The sequence below is a fragment of the Thunnus thynnus genome, chromosome 14, assembly GCF_963924715.1.
Source record: "Thunnus thynnus chromosome 14, fThuThy2.1, whole genome shotgun sequence".
Taxonomy (NCBI): domain Eukaryota; kingdom Metazoa; phylum Chordata; class Actinopteri; order Scombriformes; family Scombridae; genus Thunnus; species Thunnus thynnus.
This window is the reverse complement of record NC_089530.1, coordinates 23,108,008-23,127,271: the sequence shown is the minus strand read 5'-3', so window position 1 is coordinate 23,127,271 and position 19,264 is coordinate 23,108,008. Positions and strand designations below refer to the sequence as shown.

The 19,264-nt window shown below is 38.7% G+C and overlaps 1 protein-coding gene and 1 long non-coding RNA gene across 4 annotated transcripts in view; one reads left to right on the top strand and one right to left on the bottom strand.

Moving 5' to 3' along the window:
- atrnl1a (attractin-like 1a) overlaps window positions 1-19,264 on the bottom strand; it is a 319,852-nt gene that overhangs the window by 206,316 nt on the left and 94,272 nt on the right. For all 3 annotated transcript variants that reach the window (XM_067610631.1, XM_067610633.1, XM_067610634.1), the window contains 2 exons: window positions 6,162-6,410; window positions 4,389-4,526 (listed from right to left, as the gene is read on the bottom strand). In XM_067610631.1, the coding sequence (XP_067466732.1) occupies window positions 4,389-4,526; window positions 6,162-6,410 (387 nt within the window). The remainder of the gene's footprint in view (window positions 1-4,388; window positions 4,527-6,161; window positions 6,411-19,264) is intronic.
- Window positions 5,959-6,519, top strand: LOC137197307 (uncharacterized). The gene is made up of 2 exons (XR_010931394.1): window positions 5,959-6,084; window positions 6,244-6,519. It is a non-coding gene; the product is annotated as an uncharacterized lncRNA (long non-coding RNA).

Genomic DNA, 19,264 nt, shown 5'->3' with positions numbered 1-19,264 from the left:
GATCCCTAATACAGATGCATAAACCCTACATGACATGCCATTAAAGGGGACTTATCATGCTCATTTCCAGCTCCATTAGAGTAGCTTTGCATGATTCACAGTTCAAAATATTCCTTTATTTATCTTATACTGGCCCTTTATGAGGCCCCTTTAGTTCAGCCTCTGTCTCTTAACAGGCAGTTTTAGCTCCTGTCTCTCCTGATGAGCCAGTTCTGCAGCTGTTTGAGTTGTGTTAAGTTACTGCTGATGCAAACCCAACATTTCCTGCTTCACTGCTTCAAATTAAAAGCTTGTAAATGACTAAATAATGTGGGAACTGTGAATTGTGAAGAATTTAAAGGAAATGAAACGTGTTGCTCACTCAATTAGCAGAGCTTTGTTAGCGGCGTAAAAAACTGCCACATATGGAGATATTTGGAGCTATTTGTTGAGTGGATCAGTTATTACCTCGTTATTTGACACTTTAGCCACGTTTAATACGAATATCCGGCGTTGTAACATCATATATATGACTGAAAATAAGGAAAAGCATAATATATCCCCTTTAGCGAGCACCCCACAGCGATCTGCAGAGAGGAGTTCAGCACAGATGTCACAGCTTACTTCAAATTCACAGCACATGCGGTCATACTACTTCCAGGAGTGACTGTGTCTAACTTCAAGGCGAGAAAGTATACTCCAGCACAACCCTTCCTGTGAAAAATGAGTTTAAAATTTTTAGCCTGTCTCTCTGCTGTAATAAAAAAAAAAAGAAATAAGAAATCAACAGCACACAGACTCCCAGGATGTGTATAAAAACATGCAGGTTTCCTGTCAGCTCCTAAAGTGCATGTTCTCCTCTGAGGGACTAAAAGACTAAACAGACATCCAACATCTTGTCAGCTCCGCCTCTGAAGGAAGGCCTGAGTGTGTTTGATTTCGTACGCACGCAGGACAAGGTGAACTGTACAGTCGGAGGAAAAGGGACACCGATGCCCCGCACACACCCGCAGACGCACACTCCATCCAGATTTGACAAGGTTAGTTAATCATCTGTCACAGGGAAAGGGGAACAGACAGACTCCCACTCTCCTCTGTCTGTCCTCCATCTCTTTCTTTCTATTTATCCCTCTGTCTCCTCCTCTATTCCTTCGCCGTCTCTCTATCCAAGGGCAACTGTCCTTCTCCGCCGATATTAACCTTGTATATCTCGCCACGTGGATCCCTCTCACTTTCATTCTCCGTCTACCTGTCTTTGTCTCTGTTTCTCCCTCTTGTCCTCACACCGCTGCCTCTCTCACCTGTCCATCCTCTTTATAACCCTGTGAGCTGAGGCCCTTTTTCGCCTCTCGGGTAGTGACGAAGCTGTCTCTCTATCATTCTGAACTCTCATCGGCCACGCATCATTGCCTCTCAGCCGTTTAGCCCAAGGTAAATCTAGTGGTCCCCTTTTATACGGAAAGATAGAGAGAAAAAAGAAGGATGGATGGATTGATAGACGGATGAACAAAAACGGGGAATTTAAGACGGAGAGTTATTGTGAACCGTGCGAGGGGATGACAGAGGCGTAGAGGAAATGAAGGAGGGAAAAATGAAGGGATGAGGAGGTGAAGGCAGCTGGATATAATGATGGATATGGTTGGATGAGTGTCTTTATATGATCAACAGTGTAGCCGGTAAAAGATGATTGAGGGAGGTGTGGTCAAATGACACAAGCCTTTCTACAAATCCAGTTTAACCAGCATAGGGAGGAGAGGAGAGGAGAGGGAGGGAAAGAAAAGGAAACAAGAGGAGAAGAAGAGATGATAGAAAGGAAAGAGAACATGAAGAGAGGCATGAACATGAAAATACAGAGACAAAAAAAATGAAAGGATAAGAAAGAAGATGAGACAAGAATAGTGGAGAGGATAGGAGAAAGGAGGAGAGGAGATGAAAGGAAAGGAAAGCAAGAGTATGACAAAGAAAGTAGAGGAAACAAAGAGAGAAGAAGAGAAAAAGGAAAGGAAAGAAGAGACAATAGGTGAAGAGATTAAAGAACAGAGACTAGACAAAATGAAAGCAGAAGAAAGGAGGTGAGGAGAGGAAAGCAAATGAAAAAGCGAGAGAAAGGAAAGAAAAAAAGGAGAGAAGAAGAAAGGAAAAGAAAATGGATGAACTAAGGAGAAAAGACAGATAAGTGGTACAAACAGCATGATCATGAAAGGAGAAGAGAAGAAGAAGAAGAGATGAGAGGTGAGGAGATAAGAAAGAACAAGAGGAGTTGAAAGCAAAAGAAAGAGGATGAGAAGAGGAAGAGAGGAAAGCAAAGGACAAAAACAGGAGGAGAGGAGAGGAGAGGGGAAATGAGGGTAAGAAAGGAAAGTGGAAAAAAGGAAAAAGATGAACTAAGGAGAAAAGACATAAATAGGATAAATACAGCATGAACATGAAAGAAAAGGAGAGACAAGATAAGGAAATGATAGGAAAGAAGAAGAGACAAAAAGGAGAGGAGATAAAGCAAAAGAAAGGAGATGAGAAGATAAAAAAAAAAGATAAATGGGATAAATACGGCATGAACCATGAAAGAAAAGGAGAGGGAACGGATGAACAATAGTATAAAGGATAGATAGATTTAAATAAACAAATGTAGCATGAACCATAAAATAAAAAAGGAACATAAAGGAAGTGTCGAGAATGAAACACGCGGGAAGAGAAACAGCAGCATGTGACCAGAGTGAAAAGAAAGAAAGAAAAAAAAAATGCAAAGAAAGCCAAAGTAGAAGAGAAAGTGCATCAGAAGCTGTCCTGCGAGGAGGCGACGAGAGAGGCGTGCATCTATCAGCGCCGCGGCTCGCTACGAGGAGCCGCCGGGGACGGAGACACCAGTCAACTCAGGAAATAAGAAAATGATTAAGAGCGATTTAATGTCACGCCGCCGCCAAGCCAAAACGCACATCTGTCACAGAGAGAGACTGATGTTACCGCACCTCCCTCTCACTTCTCCCTCTTTCACTCACACTCCAGCAGTCACTCACTCACTCATTACACTCTCCCATCTCTAATGTTCTTCTTTTTTCTTTTTTTTTTTTTAGATCATAGGCCCATATCATAAACCCTTCCCCAAACCCAGCCCCCCTGAGCCCTCAAATCACACACACACACACACACATCCATTATCCCATTTTACGTGGGATATGCTCTGATTTTTTTTCCCATATGGAGCAAAACAAAGCAGAGGAACTGCTGACAGACGGATTCAAAGCAAAGAATACATATGAAGCCTGTGTGCATGCTTGTGAGCATTTGCCTACATCAGCCTGACCTCTCTATAAGTCTAACCTCTCCGCTGTTTGCTACGACGAAGCTGCTGTGGTGCCGTTTCCTCAATGTCTACAGACAAAAAAAAAAATCCTGTCCAGACTACATGTGTAGTTTCCCCCTTTTTCACTGCTCTGGTCAACACATGATAGACAGAAAGCAGAGCTCAGACTCACAGCTTTTAAACACTGCCCCCATCAGGTTGTTTGTGTCTATTACAGTGTTGCTGTAAGTTTGTGGTTCATCATGTTTATATAAAAGCAATTCAGAGAGACAACCGGAGAGGATGTATAGCCTGAAGGGGGGAAATTCCACTATAATTCACTGAGAAATTTTTAAAACATTTCTATAAGTGAGCTCTAAAAACATTTATTTAAAACAAGTATAAAAACCTGGCGACAAAATTCTCAACACAATGTCCACTTGTTGTTTTGAAAGCTTTCGACCACATCTCGTGGGCATCCTCGGCGGATAGAGTTGCTCAGTTGCTATGGAGATGATTAGGTCAATAAAGGACTGACTAAACACACTGAAAAAGACAATATCAGCTGGTTTGGTGAACAAAACCAAAAACAGCATCGACTGGGAAGGGGTCATTGAGGGGGAATTAATGGACGGATGGATGATGGGATCAAAAAATAAGCTAAACCTTCATGACATCTGAGCAATTCCATTCACTGAGGAGTCATGGTCTCGGTCTTCACAATTTGTGGATGAAAGCTTCCTTTACCTCAAATAACTGGGCCTTGTGTTGAGTTTTTTGGAGTTTTTTTTTTTTTTGCCACAGTCAAGTATGAACTTCCTAGTTCAAGTTCAAAAATGTTTCACAAAGAAAACTTGTTCAAGAATACTCAAGACATGAGTGTCTCTCGGAGCGAGACAGAAAAAGACAGGTTGCTGCACTAGAAATAAGAAAAAATAAAACCTGATTTCAGAAAATACTTCAAACAAAGTTGACTGGATTTGAAAGAGTGTGAAACATTCTGACTGACAGATTGCTTTGCTTGTTTTCAGGTTGAAGGACTCAGATTACAGACTTTTTTTTTCTTCTCTCCAGATACTCCAAACCAAAAATAAACACCCAAGATAGACCCTGCGACCTTTGCACTCACCGTTGCACTTCCCTCCGTTGGTCGGGTCGCCATAGTAACCGGGCATGCAGCTCTGGCAGTGCGTCCCTGCTGTCAGGTTCCCGCAGTGCTCGCACACGGTGCTGTTCACACACCTGCTGTGACCATTACACTGACACGCTGGGAGGAAACACAGAGAGTAAAGATACACTCAGTTTTCAGTTTATCAGGCACACCTACAGGAAATAAAACCGATGCAGGCTAGCACGACAAGCCCTGCGATAAATCTTTATGAATCATGATGTAGTTCGAGGTGACGTTGAACTAAGAGGTGTATCTAATATTTAGTGTGCTTTGATGTGAACAAGGCCACGAGCAGCACTTTCTATCATTACTACTATCAGGATCATCAATATTATTCTGTGTAAGAAGGAATCTGGGAGGATGTATACTGTAGATGAACATTATCATACTTTCATTCTGGCAGCAGACAGGACACCACAAGAGAGTCATGTAAACAGAGAGACTCAGTTATAGTATGAAATGTGCTTGTAAACAATTTAAAGTCCACCTCTACTCAACAATGTGTTTTTCTTCTTCTTCTTCTTTTATATGGATGGTTTGACCCACACCGTGCAGAATGATGCATGTGGAAAGTTTCTTTGTACTCACTGAAAAAATCTGAGTTTAAGGCATGTACCTACCATCATGACTTGTTTTTGGGCGTTTTTTTTTTGTGGAGGTGGGGGCAATAGGGTGTGCTCAGGGGAGACCAAGATGGCAACACAGTGATCAGAATTGTTTGCGCAGAGCTTCATATATAATTGTATGGACTGTAATTGGACTAAGTCTCTAAACAGTGTGAATGAGCACTCTACAAAAAAACAACATGACCAAAAACAAAGAAAAAAGAGGAATCTCTGGAAGAAGAAGTAAACGACTCTGAAACTGCACCTTTGGTTTGTGAAAGAAATTCACAGTTACAATTCAAGGAACAATATTAAGTCGACTAATTAATCTGGAAGAGTTTGGCACATATTCCACATAACCACAACGTCCCTGGTTTGACTGCTGCGGGGGACCTTTGTTGCCTGTCATAGCCATCTGTCTGCCCTTGTTTACTGTCAGACTCTTTGCTAACAACTGTCCAGTAAAGGCAAAGAGTGCCAAAAAAATAATAATCTTAAACTGGATGAGGCAATCGAAAAACCAGCTAATTAAGATAACAAACAAACGATTCTATCAAACAACTGGAGTCCAAACTTGTAGGATACGAGGCTGCGACTGTTGATCTGTGCCAGGACACGACAGACAGCTATGACAGGTACAGTAATGAACTTGTTGAGTTGAAGACAAACTGGTTGACTTTAAAGATTGCAAAAGATAGAAAAACCTGAGACTGGTGGGGTTTCCTGAAGGTGGTGAGAGGCACGATGGTGCTGCCTTCTTGGCAGACTGGTTACCCAAACTCCTGGATCTTCCCAACAACCTCAGAGGCCATCAGTACAAGGCAAACCACAAGCCTTCATTGTCAAGTTCCTTCACTTTATGAGCATGATTTGTGACATCACAACTAGTTTGGAACCAGTAATGTTCCATTATGCATCTTACATAAGTGTAATGTGGAAGCTTTCAGTGCACATACACTGAGCATGGACTTCACAGTGAAGTAGGAAACATCTTCATACATTTTGGATTTTCAATGACGGACAAGGATGAGGAGTCATTTTTTAACAAGGTAACTGTAACTAATTGGTGGAATTCTTTACCTAAATGACACCTTCCCCATGTGGTTTTATCCAGTGGTTCACTCACCTGGGCACTGGATGAAGGCCCAGTTGTAGCCCCTATCAGCCAAACAGAGACTCTGATCTAGTACCATGTCCCGGTCTCGCAGTCTATCCCGATCTCGGGGTCCAGTCCTGGCATTAGCGGGTTTTAGAGGCCCTCGGTAGGAGCCCTCCATGCAAACGCCTCTGCCAGTGTTACTGGGATCACCACACCAACCGCACTCCGCCCTCTCCAGACAGTCTGCACACGTCCTGAGACCTGAACAGTTCTGGGCTGAAAGTTGGAGGTGAGAGGGAACCAAAAGACAGAAACAATGGTTAGAGACGAGTGAACAGAGGCGTGTTAGGTTTCTGTTTTGTTCACAAGTAAAAATACGAACTTGTAGCATACTAGACTATAAAATTAGGCACCAAGCCATGGCCTCTTTACTTCCTTAGTGACCAATCAGACCTGAAAGTAGTACAGCAAAATTGTGTTTGTACTCCGTCAAACTTACTGATGAAATAGGCCATTCATCATCTAAAACAACCCTGATCTAACATCCTTACTACCAGGACAACATCATTTGTCAGTGCCTTCTAAAAGATGTTACAAATCACAGTTACAAAAAAGTTTTTAGATCATCTGATCAGAAAATGATCAGCTTTTTCTGATCTGCCAACATCATGGTTAATGTTCAGTTTTGTTAGGCCTCAGCACAAAAACTACTTGGTTCAGGTGAGGAATAGATGAAGGTTCTGGTTAAAAGAAAACAGCACTGACTTGGTGGGAAATAAAGTCATAATTTACAGCTACAAGGCGTCACTTGTCAGCAAAATGTACACATATGTCATTTCAGACTTTTTTTTGTTTTGAAATACATGGAGCTGGAAACCTGGTGATGTAGAAGAAAAAAAGCTCTATTGGCATTGATTGCCATGGGGCAGACTGGGGTTGTATGAAATTGGATGGTGGAATAAAGCTAATATGAACTTTTTGTATCCAAGTTCTACAAAGTTTTTAACTCAAAAAGCAAAAGCAGCACAAATATTAACTGTACTTTCCACTGATCACAGAGATTCAATTAAAATACATACATTTTGATCCAATATGTCACTGTAATAACTGTTGACATCACTGGACTATTAAAATGGTGTGATTTCTGTAAAAACATGATATTTGGGCAGCGAAATAACAGGCGAGTGATCAGTCTTAACGGTTCAGCCAATTTAACAAGACCATCTAGTCTTTTCACAATATTATCTAGAAAATGTACTTTTTCCATCTCAAGCTTCAATCACTAAAAAGTTAAATATTCATCTTCAATTTCAGCCAATCAAATTCTGTATTCAAACTTGTATTTTGAGGCACAGCGTATTTAAATAATTTCAATTTTTTAGCATTTATAAATAATCCCCAACCAATGACAAAGTTTATTGGTATATCAATTCATTCATCTATCAACAAAATTTCCAATTGTTTCCAAAAAAAAATTTTTTCCATTTAAAAACAAATATGACCTTGTAGACTCTACAAAAATGGCTTCAAGTCCTCAAGTCTTACATCCTTTTTACACCAAAAGTAGTTTGTATATGCGGGTGATTGACTCCTTTCACATTGCCAGAAGACGAATTTTCCTTTCTGTTTTTTTTTCTAGTGTATCATGTTCGACATCACGGCTAGCAGCTAGTTATCATGGCTAGCATCATTAGCATAGCTGTGCTGTGTGTAGCCCATTGACTGTATAAAAATAAGATGTTGCCGCAGTGTTTCTGGTTTGACAGCACCGTGTTGGGCAGGTGACAGGTGTGTCTATGGTGTTTGTGTGCTCTAAAAGATGTCACAACACAGATATAAAGTCACACAGTTAATGGACTGTTAGCCTAGCATGCTAATACTACATAAACAAAGGGATGAAGCTATATGTTTACTGAGGTAATAAATCAAGTGAGAAGTAGGGTCATTTTCTTATAGACTTCCATACAATCGGTTTCCTTTTTGCAACCAGTGTGGTCGCCCCCTGCTGGCCATTAGAGAGAATGCAGATTCAGGGAACTTCTGCATTGGCTTCACTTTTCAGACCGGGAACTATCTGCTTGACGTAAACATATGGATGAGACCATATGTAACAGATGAAAGAACAGTTGGAAAGGGGGTGAAAATTAGTGTGTCCGCCCTTGTGTCATGTTTACATCACTGCTGATCAGAGCTGAAGCTGATAAATACCCCTGACTACCGCCGAGTCATTTGACCCGGGTATGAATGCCGATCGTACCCTTTCACACTGAAGACAAAAGCCAGATGTTAGTGGGTGTTAGTGGGTTTTTTGTGTTAAAGAGGCTTCAGACTTCAAGACCTTGATAGGAGGGACAAAAGGATGGGATTAATTGAATTTTTATGCTTGAGGTTGCCATTAAATTTTAATTGATATCTAAAAAGTTACTGTTTCCATTTCATGGTGTCTTTAATTCATCACAGAACTTCATTGCCAAGTATATAGCCTATATTTAGATTTTGTAGCGTTGTGATTAGCTGTCAAATAAACTTGAATTTATGATACATTCTGACTTTAAATGTAGTGTCTGCATTTTTCTAACGGAAGATTTCCTCCACACATGTTGAAAGTGACACTTTAAATCATATATTTGACCATATATTTGTCCGTCACACTGCACGTAACTTCATCTAAACAGCTCCAACCAAAGCATAAACAATAAAAGCCTTTAAAGATTTAATATACCTCCGCTAACATACTTGCCGTCTTGTGTTTTCACCTTTTGTCTGACCCCCAACATTTATAAATAAATTGACTTTTCTGTCCCTACGCCATTCTCATGTGTTGAGAAACGCATTTGTATTCATAAAATGGATCTGACATTCAAAAACGCTTTACTGGTTCAAATTAAAAATGACACTTTCTGTTTCTTTTTTTTATTATTATTATTGAATGGCATTCAATGCCTGTAAAGGAAAACAAAAATCTCCATACTGAAGCCCTTTTTTTCGTTCAGTGAAAGTGCCAGAGAATATGACGACAGGTGACAAGAATAAGAAACCGAGTGTTTCTCAGGAGAAGCCGGCCTTCCGAAGTTAACTTTTTTTTTTTTTACAGCTTTTGCTTTTTGAACCTTTCAGTCTTGTTGTTGCTCTCGTTCACAACATCAACTCGTCTTCCTGTCATAATAAATTTTAGTCTACAAAGCGAGGGTGGGAATGCTCGCTCACAGGAGAAAGAAAGAGAGAGAGAGAGAGAAAAGGTAAGACACCGTGGGTATCTTGGCGTGTACACACAAGAAACCAAAAGGTTGAGAGAAGTTATCCGAGGTGTTGTTTCTTATAGCCTGGCGAGATGATTCAAATGCAGCGTCAAGTAAAATTAGCATTTTCACCAGAAGTTGTTTCTCTTTTGAACACGAGCCATTTCCATAAGCCACAGATGTTCTAGCTGAACCTGTATCTCTCTCTCTTTCTCTCTCTCTCTCTCTCTGTCCCTGCTAGCTAGCTCTGCTTGAAATACACCCTATGTGTGTTTGCGAGCTCTCTCGTTGCATTATTCAACTGTGGCAATGCTGATTCATTTGTTCTCTCCCTCTTTATAATTACAAACTTCTGCACTCCCTGTCTCAGATTCACTCTTTATCTCCTCTCTGCCACATTTTTATCCTCCTCTGCTGCATCTTTTTTTTTTTTTTCTATTTCTATTCAGTAAGCCATCTTCCCCTTTTGCTCTCATTCAGAGCTGCTTTCTTCACCATTATACCCTCTCCTCTCTCATTTCCCGTCATTTTGATTTAATTAGATTTTTTTTTTCTGGTTTTCTTTAAAACACTGTAGGCATAAATTAAATCACAAAGGACAGAACTTCTTTTTCTCCATCTCCTCTTTTCGTCTCTCTCTCTCCCCTACTGTGTTCTTCCCTCAGGTTTTTTCCTTTCACCTTATTTCCTCTCCTCTTTTTTTTTTTTTTTTCCAAGTTCTCATCTGAAAACTCGCTGGATCTCCACTATAGTCAAGAGTTCAAAGAGAGGCGGTTCAACAGAGTATCCCTAATCCACCACACAGTATGGTTTCCTCTACTAGAAAAGCACATATTTACATACCCAAGAGCAGACTTTAATATCCAATAAATATACCGGGCCTGTTTATCATTTTGAAATATGTTTCAAATTACAGGAAATTGGTCGCCACTTTTTTTGTAACCTCCAACACTTTTCATCCACCAAAACCTTAACATTTCAAAAAAAAAAAAAAAGGAAATTCTTTGCTTCTCTTTAATGCTTCTCTGATTAATGAGATCCAATTTGCACCCATTTGCAGCAGCTAATTTGTGTCCCTCCAGGTCAGGTTATTAGACGCGACGTGCCAGCCCACAATTTTTGCTTCACTCATAATGATCAGGCAGTGCTAAGTAGGTACCTGCTTGACAGTTTCCCCCCCTTCACATTCACATGAACTCTTTCTACACCTGATTGGACATTGTCAATGGTGGAAAAACAGCAGCTTTAATGGAAATAGTTGCATTTCTCATAAGTTTTCCCACCAAATTCAGTTTTCAGAAGCATTTGAGGTGACAAACTGACATTTGGATCCACACATTAGGAACATTTTTTGACTAATAGGGAATGACGAGAAATGCTTTTGAGATATTTGACGTTTTACAACTCTGTCAAACTTTCTGCTCTAAACTTAATAGATCTGTCAAGTGTGTGGAGCTGCTGGTTCTTGAAGTGATTTTCCCTCCTACTCTTTATTCCAATTTAAAAAATGTCTTTAAATCATCTCCTCAGTATTATTTAACATAGAAACACAGGACTCTCCTGGATAATGCAGTGATCCTATAGGTTTACATTATGACTACTAGCTTCAATTACTTTAATTTTGTTTCTGAGAGATTATCTTTTGTTTGTGATTTTGGCGGATGGCTAAGAATACCACAATAACCAAGAGCCTTGGCCACCGTTGCTATGGAGAAGAAGAAGCCGGTCAGAGGCACCAATCAGATTATAATGACCTCAAAACGCTTCATTGCTGAAACTCGACATTATAGTTGCCGGCTCATGCTGCAGACTGTAAAATCGCTGTTTGATCACTCGTTTTTTGCGGCACATGTGACCGAATTTTAACATCTGTGATTGGCTGTTTCTTGCAGAAATGAACCTTGGGAGTTGTAGTTAATTTGTAACCCAAACTTGTACCATTGACTAATTATCAAAGAACCAGATCATTTCCAACGTAGATGTTCATCTTTTGTACTGATGATTTTACTAGAAGACTTTCATGCCGATGTCTTTTTTTTATTCATATTTGTTGGATTATAAGATCTTTTTAAGATCTTATAGCACAACCATGTGACCAAAACTTAAAACACTTTATATTTTGTCTCCTGAACTTCTGAACTAACATGTAAAAACAACTTTATTTTTCAGTAACTACTTGAATGGACATATTTTTTTTACTTCTCCTACAAATTTCATCAAATCTTCAACAGTTTTGGGGCATAAAAATATTTGGATGACCCAGAAAATAATTCTATTTTTTGTTGAAAATGCAAGTTACCTCACGCAACAAGCACAATTTATTCTTTTCCTTAGTAGTATTTTACCACCTTGTTCAAACAGTCATCAAGAGACAGAGGTTACATCATCATCTAAACACATGTGGTTACGCTCAATTCTAAATTCAGAAGCAGCATACAGACTTCCTCCCTAAACACACTTTTAAGCTCCTGACTGCATTTGGAAAAAACATGTCAAAATCAATGAGAACAAATGGATCAAGTATTTCAAGCATCAGCCTACATGCCACAGATATGATGAAACTGCCCCCCGAGGAAACTAAATGACATGAATGGAAGCAGCTCAATAAAGAAGTGAGAGAGGAGTGCAGCCAAAAAAAAAAATCACATTCTTGCACGGACAGAAAAAGTCCTTTAGACGTTAGATTACATAACGGCTTGTGTGTAGATAATATAATTTACCTGCTACAGTATGTTCTCTATGCCTCGGTCTTTTCTATTTTTAATAGCATTTCAAATTATCTGGTTTTCATCTGTGTTCCACATGGAAAGAATTAAGAGAGGTTACTGCCTCATGCGGTGTTGTTGGACTCGGGAGTAGATGAAGATGAGAGAGAGAGAGAGAGAAGTAGAGAGTGTGTGCCTGAAGGCTTTACAAGGCTTTAGTTTTTAGTTAACAGCTCAGAAGATTTAGCTGTACCTTGTGCTATTACGTGGCATTAGCTCGAGGCTATTTCCAGAGTAAATGTCCTTTTGGACGGAGCCTTGCCTGTATTTCCCATGAGGGTGGGAAAAATATTTCATGATTAAAAACCTCACATCTGATCTAATCGTGCTCTCCAAAGATTAAACTGTTGACTGACTGACTACACTGGCTACTTTTTTTTTTTTTTTTCTCCTGTGTGGACGTTTATCAAGATAAAAACAGACACTGATTTATGCACTTCAAACTGCTTAAATGTCAATGTTCCTGTAATTTCTTGCAAAAAGGGTGATTATTCTGTCCTCGCTCTGTGTTTGAACACACGGCTCAGCAGCAAAGTAAACACTCTCCTGTACCGACGACAGGAGATGAACAAAGAGGGATAGCTGTAATTTAATCTCCATTTATAGTACTTTACTGCAATTAAATTATGAATTATGGCTGGTGTATTTAAGATGTGTGCAAAGCAGGGACTCTAGTTGATTTGTGAGGCATTTTAAGACTTGAGGGAACTTGAAGAGGGAAAGTGAAAATTCAACAGAGATTTGAAACAGCTCTGTGAAACGCTCATTGTCAAGAAAAACAACTTGGATAAAAGTCGAGGTCTAATGTATGTTTTTGATCCTTAGCAGTTGTGGCAGATATCATGCTTTGTCATGGAAGTGTCCTGAGGTGCGTGGAAGTATATAGTTTTTGTGAGAGGATAGTGCAAGCAGAAAGTCCTTTGTGATCTTTTACATTGATATCAACGTTCTTCCAACTTGTCTTGCGGGGAACAAAAACGTCTGCACCAAATTTCACATCTATTGTAAGACATTTCCCTCTGAATAAGAACTGTCAACATGTTGACGACGCTAGATGAAAAGTCAGAGGGATCACCAAACTCATTAGAAAATATTCACAAATATCTGTGACAAGTATCATTAAATCCATCCAAACGTAAATAATGACCTGAGCAAATTACTACATGAATAATTGATTAAAAAACAACATCTCAAAATGAGATAAACAATGAATCATTGAGGATCTTGGGATACATTATTTGTCTCATTTTAGAGATATTTTTAAATAGATATTGATGTCTCAGGTGTTTATTGTTACAATACACCATAATTGATAGTAAGCTGACCTTCAATGACGATACAGTGGCAATTTGTAATTAAAAAAATAAAAAATGTATACGGTACGACTCACAATATTACAAAAATGGCTGGATGAAGAGCCCCCTAATATCCTCATGTGGTATGAAAAACTTGTGTCCATTTTTCCATTGGAAAGACTTTCATATGTGTTAAGAGGCACTCTTGAGGAGTTTGTAAGGGACTGGTCACCCATAGCAATATACTTGAAAGAGGAATGGTCAAGAGATATAAGTATGGAGGTAACTAATATAACAGTTTAAGTTCATACAAACAGGTTGTGAATACTGCTGATTTTTGTTTGTTTTTTGGGTTTATTTTTCTTTCTGTATTTGTGTTTGCTCTTGTGTCATCGTTTTTGGTATGTCTTGTCTTAATTGTAGGAATTCGTAATGTATTATGTCATTGAGAATTAATTAAAAAAGAAAAAAAAAAGAAGTTAGAAGTTTTACAACCAGAGTGGAAATACAAAGCCTGGAATAATAAAATGTTTCCACTGACCTATAAAGAAAAAAATTTAAAAAACCTCAGCTCTTGATAAGTTTCCCATATAAGTATCAGGGGGTGATGACACAACCTAGTTTTGTCTCATCATACCCAAAGTTGTCCACTTGATGCAAACGTTTCATGTATTAAGATGTTTTTGCATGGACCCGTCGTCTATGTGCGTGTTCTATGTTTTAAATGGCCACATTTCAAATGTCCCCTCAGGGACAATAAAGTTAAACTTGTGATGTGACCTGGTTGCTGCAGTCTGCTCTCACATAAAAAATGTTTCATAGGATTTGATGCCAAATGAAAGTCTATGGTCCAGTTATCATCGGATAATTCGTAATTCATTTGTAATTCAAAAACCAAAAAACGGTAAATCTGTTATTTGTTTCAAAACAAAAAAACAAAAAAAACATTTTTGGTGTCAGAATCAAATAATGAAAAACCGATCAAACCCGGCCCGTTTTTGCCGATTCATTTTATCATTATTCCTTTTTGGATTGAATATCAACCGGGTCTGCGGACATCAAGCCAATTCGTTTTTTGCGTTTGAAAACCAAAAACGGAAATCACGTGATCTATTCCTTTTTTGTTTCCAAACGAAAATCCAGAAAACCAAATTCAAAAGACCGTGCAATTTTGGTTTAGAAATCAAGTATTTTTGTCATGTTTTGTACGATAGCGGAAGCGACTACATTAGCCTACCCATGATCCTCAGCGACCGTTGCTATGGTGAAGATCCGATGATACCTGGACCGTCTATGACTGAAACTTTGCATTTTGAATCAAATTATAATGTTAAGACTGTGTGACTTCACTACTTAATTTTGGATTATTTAATTTTTCTATGCACCAAGTGTGCATTAGACAACATGCTAAGCTGCTAGCATGGCTAAAAACTAAGTACAACACAAGACACTTAGAAAGATCTTTTAACAAGTGGTATATCCGAATTGAATATATACAAACTAACTTAATATTTATAATTCTTTTTTTGTCAAACAATGCAACAATCTGCAGATTTCAGGTTCTTCAGATAAGTGCAGTAACTAGATTAAATCCAAGAGGACGTGAGTTTGCATCTCGGCTGGAAACACAAAACATCAGTTGCTAAAAAAAAGTTTCTGTCATCACTCTGAGACAGAAGAGCCTTAACGCCTTTTAAGTTAAGTCAACAAGAAACATTAAGCGCAACATTTCTCTGACGTCGGCTTCTGAAATATAGTGAATATCCACCGCATGCTTTATGTGATAACAGAATAAACAAGATTTCTACTTTACCTCATGTTTCCTTTCTAAAACCATCCAAAAAAAAAAAAAAAATGATATGGCTCTATTGAAATCAGGATATTAGTCATCTTCATTGACAGAAACAACCTGGAGGACACCTAAACACAACAGATGACAAATGTTCTGAGGAGTTTAAGCTATCTTGTTGCAGCAAAGAGAAGGATTGCTTGTCCCTGCTGGGGGGGGGGGGGGATTTTCATCTTATCAAAAATTCTCTCAGCACAATCGTCTCAGTGCCACATTCTGTTCATCACACCGGGTTTGATATTTGGTGTCCCTGAATAGCACGTATCGTCTGGCTTCATCTCGTGTAATCCATTTGCTCCTACAGTACTTGACAGTTATCATTGCTGAAGCCAGTAGCATACAGATCTGGGAGCCTCCATGCATAATACATCAAGTGTAGGAGCCATAAGCTGCCTTCTCCATTCGCTCTTCTCCTGTAGCATGTGAAGCTACAGACAGACATCATGTTGGATGGACAAAAAAAAACACACACACACACATATACACACTTCTTGTGAAGATTGCCTCAGAGAAAATAAGCCTATTTCTCTCTGCAGCAGAACCAATATCAGCAACAACAACATAACCATCATCTGGTCTACCTGTGTGTGTGTGTGTGTGTGTGTGTGTGTGTGTGTGTGTGTGTGTGTGTGTGTGTGTGTGTGTGTGTGTGTGTGTGTGTGTGTGTGAGAGAGAGAGAGAGAGAGAGAGAGAGAGAAACCCATGTTCAACTATAATCAGATCAGAGTCACTGACCTGTTGTAGTCTCCTGTCTGAACAACAAAAATACACACCGAGTGACCAAACCCTCGTAAACTCGCAATCTAATACAGCCGGAGTTGTTCTTAACACTCTGGCGGAGGTGTTGATTCATCTTTTTGATTATTTCTAAGTTTTAGTTTGTGTTGGTTTTGTTGTATCTCACTGAAATGTGTTTCTAATATTATACTCCTCCACATACTGTAACGTCTTCATTGTCTCTGTACTACAGCATATTGGATTTGAAATTAAACAAATTCTATGATGTTCAAAGTGCCGACTTTTCCCTTTAAAGATGTTTGGAGGGGTTGTTTATTAGATGTTAGAATGCATTAGGTTATTAGACGCAGTTCGGATGATGTCAATATAAGATGATTTTGTCTTATAAGGGGTAGGCGGGTTGTGTGGATGGCCAGATAGCACTGCAAGTGTCATGTATTCAACCTTTTTTAAAAATCTTTAATGTTGTGGTGTTTACTGTTGCCATGGCGACAAAGGTCATTATTTTTTAACAGTGATTTGTAACGGTCCTATGGGTCGTTCTGGAGGTCATCTGGTCGTTCATACTATGGCCACTAGATGGCGTAAACACAACTATAGCTCGTTTGTTGGCGGCTGGATTTTAGACCTATACTGTCGTTTCATTACTATTATTATATCTAATTGTGCTGGTAGGATGCCTGGATGTTAACAATTGATTGTTTACATGTTAGATATAAAAAAGTTATGTTGATAATATTAAGGCTCCTTTGCTGGCACTTTAATTTATAAAACAATAGTAGTGGTTTTGGCTAATAAATCATATGGAAAAACATTTTATTGTATATAAAGAGGAAATAACATGCATGTTTCCAGGTCTATGTTTTTGATATGGGGCTTCACTGGAATACCTTTGCATGCTTTAAAGATGTTTGGGGGTTGTTTATTAGATGAGCAGTGGAGGACTGGTAGCACTTTTTTATATATATGTAGACCCCGATTTTAGGGGAGTGCAACGTGACAATGACCCTAAACACACAAATTGTGTCCCAATTCTATACTACATGGAAATTTTATACAGTCTGTACAAATGTTGGTAGTATGTGTTTGAAGTTAAAAATGATAAAAGACATTTGCAGCTTTAGGACGTCACTGCCAATTAAATTTTAAAAACAGACAGCAACATATTTTTCCGAAGATATTTATTTATTGTTTTTATTTTTTATCTTTTTTGGTGTTTCTGGGTCTCACCACCACCCACAATTATTTTTTCAATGTCTTTTGCAGCTGTGAGTATCTCCTCCTTTCCCTCTGTGTGCTACATTGTAGGACAGTTGTGTACATCAACAGCACACTCAAAAAATGAAGCATACAGGCCTCAGCAGAGCTTCAACAGGATTCCAAGTGTCTGATCCTGATGAATATCAATAAATGATGAGTTTATCTTAATTTAGAATTAGTGAAGTGAGTTTAAAAGGGGGCTACAGTGTCTACACTGTTAAAATGTAAACTCACTTCAAATCAGAGCTGAAAGGCAGCACTGCAGTTGTTCACCATCTCCAAAAGCAGTTGTTTGTGAAAGTCTTTCTGTATCTTCCTATCTACTGAAGGATGAAAAAGCTACTGCCAGCAGTTCCCACAGGATAGATGCAGAATTAACGCCTGAATGTGGGCATCCACAGCGGCTGTTGCGGATATAAACCAGCAGAAGAAGCAAATAAACATTGACCTCTCAGGCTATGCAGAAAAAAAAAAGTATTGTCAAGCTGACATCTAGAATGATATGTTTAATTTACACACTTTTCCACAGCTGACATATTCATTTCCATAAAGCTGCAGGTGCAAGACCTAGGGACATCTTAAAAAGAGTAAAGTATGGAGCTGGAGGCTGTCATATAAGCCAAAGAAAGGAGGAAGAGTACAGTACAATCAGGCTGGGACTGAAAAATCTACTTTTCGAAAGAGCTCCCAAAACTTCAAAATAAATGTGACTGCTGGGGCAACACTGGAGCTAATTATTTCAAGGAGGTTGTGTGGAGGAGTGCGTAGTGAGCCTCCAGCCAATATGAAAAATAGGAATGATACACAAAGCCTTGGGCCAAATTGATCTGATAAAGAAATGACCCAGTTCAGTTGGGATCCTCCAGAAAAGCAATATTTTTGCAAAAGCATCTACCAAAAAAAAAAAAAACCGAAGTCATAAATCCTTCAGCTGTACCCTGAAGTTCTGGCTCCCTAAACAAGATATGATTAATCAATAAAGAAGAGAAGCGAGGCACAAAGTTAAATATGAACCACTATGCAGAAGAATGATGGACTGTAAAAGAGCAACAATGCTGTATCTGAGGATGTGGAAAGTAAGAGATCTTTGCATTGTGTCATATTTTACATTGTAAACTGTAGCAACAAAAGGTAAAAAATAAAAAAATAAAAAAGTTGCGGAACAAAAGCCTCCTACACACCTTCTGCCACCAAACTCATATGAATAATGAAAGAGAAAAAGGAGATGGAGGAAAAGGTGCCATTATGTAAGCACTGAAGGTAAAATGAAAGAAAGGAAAACAATCTTGGCTGCAGAACCGTCTGCACTCAGAGTACTGACACCAGCGAGGAATAATAATCACCAGTCACAAGACAAAAAAAAAAAAAATCTCAAAGTTTTATAAGCTATTTTCTTAACTCCTACAAAACAAGAATAATTTGTAGCAAATTGACTATTTGTCTGACAAAAAAGACAGAAAATACCATTAAAAAGTTTTACCTGAGGGGAACATTTTGACTTTTTTTTTTTTTCCTCCCCACACTAGAAACTTGTACTGCTGAATAAAATATGGTTGTATTTTACCTCTACTTGTCCTAAAACCAAGCATCATTTCCACTGTAGTTAGTTCTATGTTGACTACCTCTAGTTATTAGGTTGGTTATGTGTGAGTTATTTTTTTAATCAAACCATCTATAATTAAAAAATAAAAAAGCAAATTAATCTACAAAAAAACCCTGCTTATATTATCAAATGTAATATCTGCAGTTTGTCTTGTTGCTTCTATGTTTCACCACTGCATACTCAGGATTTACAGTAGGATTTACTATAACTACTACTCGCCTCTTTTAATAAATAATGATGGCTCCACTGTAGGTTACATTTAAATGTGCGGCAACAAAAAATAATATCCAAAACTTGTGGGATTAAAAAAAAGCCATCCGCACAAGAAAAACAATAGTATAGATCTAAAATTCAGGCCAGCAAAAACAACCTATTGTTACA